The following is a 4,262-nucleotide window of genomic DNA, read 5'->3' as shown; positions in this document are numbered from 1 at the left end:
CAATAAATTTTTTTTGCCCCGGGCCTCCAAAATCTCAGAAACGGCACTGGGGAGGTAATGACATTGATAAGGCCAGGTCCACCACTGTTTGGACTAGGAGTTTTATTTCCATGACTTCACACTTTAGTTAGACTCCAATTTTGTTTAATAAGCCGAATATAATGCTTGTTCAGATGGGGATGGCCGGTTTTTTTTTTTAAAAAAAATTAATGATCAAATATGAAATAACATATACATGAACAAATGTGCAGTCAAACCGCTGTATTTCAATTCAAGGAAAGAAAGAAACCATGCATGCATACATCTTTCACCATCCACCAGTCATCCATTACAAGTCTGTTCAAGACTACAAGCATATAAGAATACATTGACAATATTATCTCTGCAATTTGTACTCAAGTTTTCTCACCATTCCAAGTCCTTGTCTAAAGTCTAAACATATTAACTCCGTAATTTACTTTATATAAAAGCCCTCAAATAGCAAACAACAGGTATCGAGTTCAATCAATAGCACCTTTTCTATTCCAAAAATAATGAACATGTACTAATCTTGGTCAGTTAGAGTACGTGTTCTTTCCTATCTGTAAACCAGAGAGGGCTTTATCTCCATAACTTAGCATAATGTCATCCTCTACATTGTACCTCATCATTTTGGCAACGGCTTTCTTGTACTGCCTTCATTTTTCCATCGCTGGGACAAATGAAACAGACAAGTTAGCATTGCTTGATTTCAAAGCCAAAATAACAGGTGACCCTCTTGGTGTTATGAGCTCTTGGAATGATACAATCCACTTCTGTGAATGGCATGGTATTACGTGTCATCGAGATCGGCGAGTGAAGTCCCTGGAACTAGAGTCTTCGAAGCTCACAGGATTCCTCTCTCCATCAATAGGAAATTTGAGCTTCTTGCGAGTGTTGTCTCTGTACAATAATACTTTAGGTGGTACAATTCCACCTGAAATAGGCCGATTACATCAACTTCAGTATCTCCGGCTCAATAACAATACAATTGAAGGCCACATTCCACCAAATATATCAGCTTGCTTAATGCTGACGCGACTCGACATCCACTATAACAGGTTGGTAGGAAATATCCCATCTGAATTTAGTTACCTTGTACATCTACAACATCTTGGTCTTGGTGCGAACAACTTGAGGGGAACCATCCCTTCATCTTTTGGGAACTTATCGTCCCTCTCTAAAATCTACCTAGGTTTAAACATGTTAAGTGGAAGCCTTCCAGAGAGCTTAGGCAAACTGAATAAATTAACCTGGCTCGATCTTGGTGGGAACATGTTATCTGGTATTGTCCCATCTCCAATCTTCAACCTAACGCTCTTAGAGACTTTTGAAGTAGGAGTGAATAACTTGGAGGGAAACCTTCCTTCAGATTTGGGCATCAAACTTCCAAATCTGCAGTGGTTCTCCGTTTTCAATAATAATTTCATCGGATCTATTCCTTTTTCTATAATCAATTCCTCGAGTCTAAGTGTTCTTCAGTTAAAATCTAACAATTTTACTGGGCACATTCCTTCTCTGCACAGATTAGCAAATCTCACACGCCTTAGCCTTTCCAATAACTCACTAGGGTATGGCCAAGCTGGTGATTTGAACTTTGTTAATTCGTTGGCCAATGCAACTGGGTTACAATACTTGACTATAGGTGGTAATTTTTTACTAGGAACTTTTCCTAGAATCTTCTGTAATTTTTCAATGCTTTCTGTTTTAGAAATTTATGATAATTATATAGGTGGACAAATTCCGGCTTGCATTGAAAACCTTGAATACTTGACAGAATTTAAGGCTTTCGGCAACAAGCTTTCTGGTGTCATTCCTCAAGGCATCGGAAAGCTCCATAATCTCAACACGTTAGAATTACATGCTAACCAATTCTCAGGGAAAATACCATTCTCAATTGGAAACTTAACAAAAATGACTATTCTTTCTCTACATAATAATAATCTTGTTGGCCAAATACCTTCAACTCTAGGAAATTGTAAAAATCTATTGTCCTTGAATCTGTCTTCCAACCACCTCAGTGGAAAAATACCCTCACAACTTTTTGATATCTCTACCTTGTCCATTGGTCTTGATCTATCATTGAACAAGTTCAATGGGTTCCTTCCGGTAGAAGTAGGGCAACTCAATAATCTAGGTAGGCTTGACGTTTCTGGAAACATGTTGTCAGGTGAAATACCAAGCACAGTTAGTAGTTGTGAAGAGTTGATGTACCTATACATGAATGGGAATTTTCTTCGAGGCACCATTCCTGGTGCATTGAGCAAATTGAAAGGCCTCAATGAGTTAGATTTGTCTATGAACAATTTATCAGGTAAAATTCCGAATTTTTTGGAGAGCCTTCCATTGTTGATGCTGAATCTATCATACAATAGCAACCTCGAAGGTGCAGTACCCACTAGTGGAATTTTTAGTAATGCAACTGGTCTTTCACTAAATGGAATTAGGGGATTGTGTGGAGGTAATTCTGAGTTGAAGCTACCTAAATGCAACAAAAAGAACCAGAAAAAAAGCTTATATCACAAAAAGAGATTCATACATGGAATTGTTTTCGGCCTTCTTGGAATTATATCGACGGTGACAATAATTGTGTCATTATATGTCTCTCGGTATAAAAAGAAGACTAAACTATCCACACCCTTGGGTAATATTCCACAGAGTTATCCAAACTTGTCTTACCAAACCCTTTTAAAAGCCACAAATGGGTTCTCTTTTGACAATTTGATTGGGAGAGGCACAATTGGGGCTGTATACAAGGGAATTCTTGATAACTTGGAACCATCAATTGTTGCAATCAAGATTTTTAACCTTGATCAGCATAATGCTTCGAAGAGTTTTATGGCCGAATGTGGAGTCCTCCGGACTATAAGACATCGAAATTTGGTCAAGGTCATAACTGCTTGCTCAAGTGTTGATTATCAAGGGAGTGATTTCAAGGCTTTGGTTTATGAGTACATGGTTAGGGGAAGCTTAGAAGATTGGTTGCATCCAGATTCAAGTCATGTGGTGGAGGACACAGATACTGCACCTATGTTAAGTCTGCGACAAAGACTTGATATTGTGGTTGATGTTGCTAGTGCCTTGGAGTATCTTCATCATCATTGTGGTGCACCTATAATTCATTGTGATCTCAAGCCAAGCAATATCCTCCTAGATGAAGAAATGGTTGCCCATGTTGGCGACTTTGGGTTGGCTAAATTTCTCTCAAAGAGCATCTGTAGCTCTAACGCTAATCAGTCCAGCTCTCTTGGAGTCAGGGGAACTGTTGGTTATGCTCCACCAGGTAAAAAATATCGTCTAATTAATATCTCATTCCTTTAATCTATATATATTTCAGTACATATAAATTGCTAGATTCCAACAATATTTTTCTACAAATTTTCCTCCCCTTCTTTTTGACAATAATTATAACACTTCAGTTGTGAATAATTTTTGCAGAATATGGTTTGGGAAATGAGGCATCTACCAATGGTGATGTCTACAGTTTTGGAATTCTACTACTGGAGATGTTTACAGGGAAAAGGCCTACTAATGATATGTTCAGTAAAGGAATAAGCCTTCATCACTATGTGAAAGAAGCTTTACCTGAATGTGTGATTGAGATTCTAGATCACTCCCTTGTTGAAGACATAAACATTGAGGAGACTGATAGCAGCTTGATGTTGGAGGCACTAACTTCTGTACTTGAAATCGCATTGTCTTGCTCAACTGAGGTCCCACGAGAAAGGCTGGACATGAGTGATGTCACTGCAAAACTATCATCAATCAGAAACAAGCTTCTTGGATTGAACTAGATTACAACAAAGAAGAAGAATTCGTTCAGGTAATGTTTCTACTACCAAAGAAAAACCACATGATTATTTCTAAAATGACCAGTATTGAAAAACTACATGATGCAGGAACACGATGGTGATCAAGCTCACTTCAAAATGCCCATGACCAAGCTTGTGATGTGTGTGGATCTTAGAATAAAATGAGCTCATATGATTCCGCGACTTCTCTGAAAATGCTTCTCTCTATTTTTATTTTTTATTTTTTTTTTCTATTGTAAGATTATTGTTTGTATAATTGAATAAGATGTGGACCTGTGATCAGATACACAGTTCGTTGGCATATCTTTCAATACATAATGTTTGCAGCTAATGAGGCATATTTACCAGTCCAACTGAGAAATGATTAACTTGTAAGAAAAATCCCATGGAAGAAATATTAATGTACAAAATTTTCACTACCCCTGGCAGCGT

The 4,262-nt window shown here is 37.8% G+C and overlaps 1 protein-coding gene across 1 annotated transcript; it reads left to right on the top strand.

Annotated features, from left to right (window-relative positions):
- Window positions 1-621: 621 nt before the first annotated feature.
- LOC145588106 (uncharacterized) lies at window positions 622-3,812 on the top strand. Its single transcript, XM_081644754.1, has 2 exons — window positions 622-3,301; window positions 3,457-3,812. The coding sequence occupies exons 1-2, from the start codon at window positions 622-624 to the stop codon at window positions 3,810-3,812; spliced, it is 3,036 nt and encodes a 1,011-aa protein (XP_081500880.1).
- Window positions 3,813-4,262: the final 450 nt, after the last annotated feature.

Source organism: Chenopodium album, chromosome 17 (assembly GCF_948465745.1).
Source record: "Chenopodium album chromosome 17, dcCheAlbu1.1, whole genome shotgun sequence".
In the NCBI taxonomy this organism is placed as follows: domain Eukaryota; kingdom Viridiplantae; phylum Streptophyta; class Magnoliopsida; order Caryophyllales; family Amaranthaceae; genus Chenopodium; species Chenopodium album.
This window is presented reverse-complemented; position numbering and strand designations above follow the sequence as displayed.

What these genes read in the sequence shown, in the direction of transcription:
- LOC145588106 (XM_081644754.1), top strand. Translation starts at nt 622, where the DNA reads ATGTCATCCTCTACATTGTACCTCATCATTTTGGCAACGGCTTTCTTG. An exon ending in TGTTGGTTATGCTCCACCAG is followed by an intron (nt 3,302 to 3,456) that starts GTAAAAAATATC and finishes TAATTTTTGCAG; the next exon opens with AATATGGTTTGGGAAATGAG.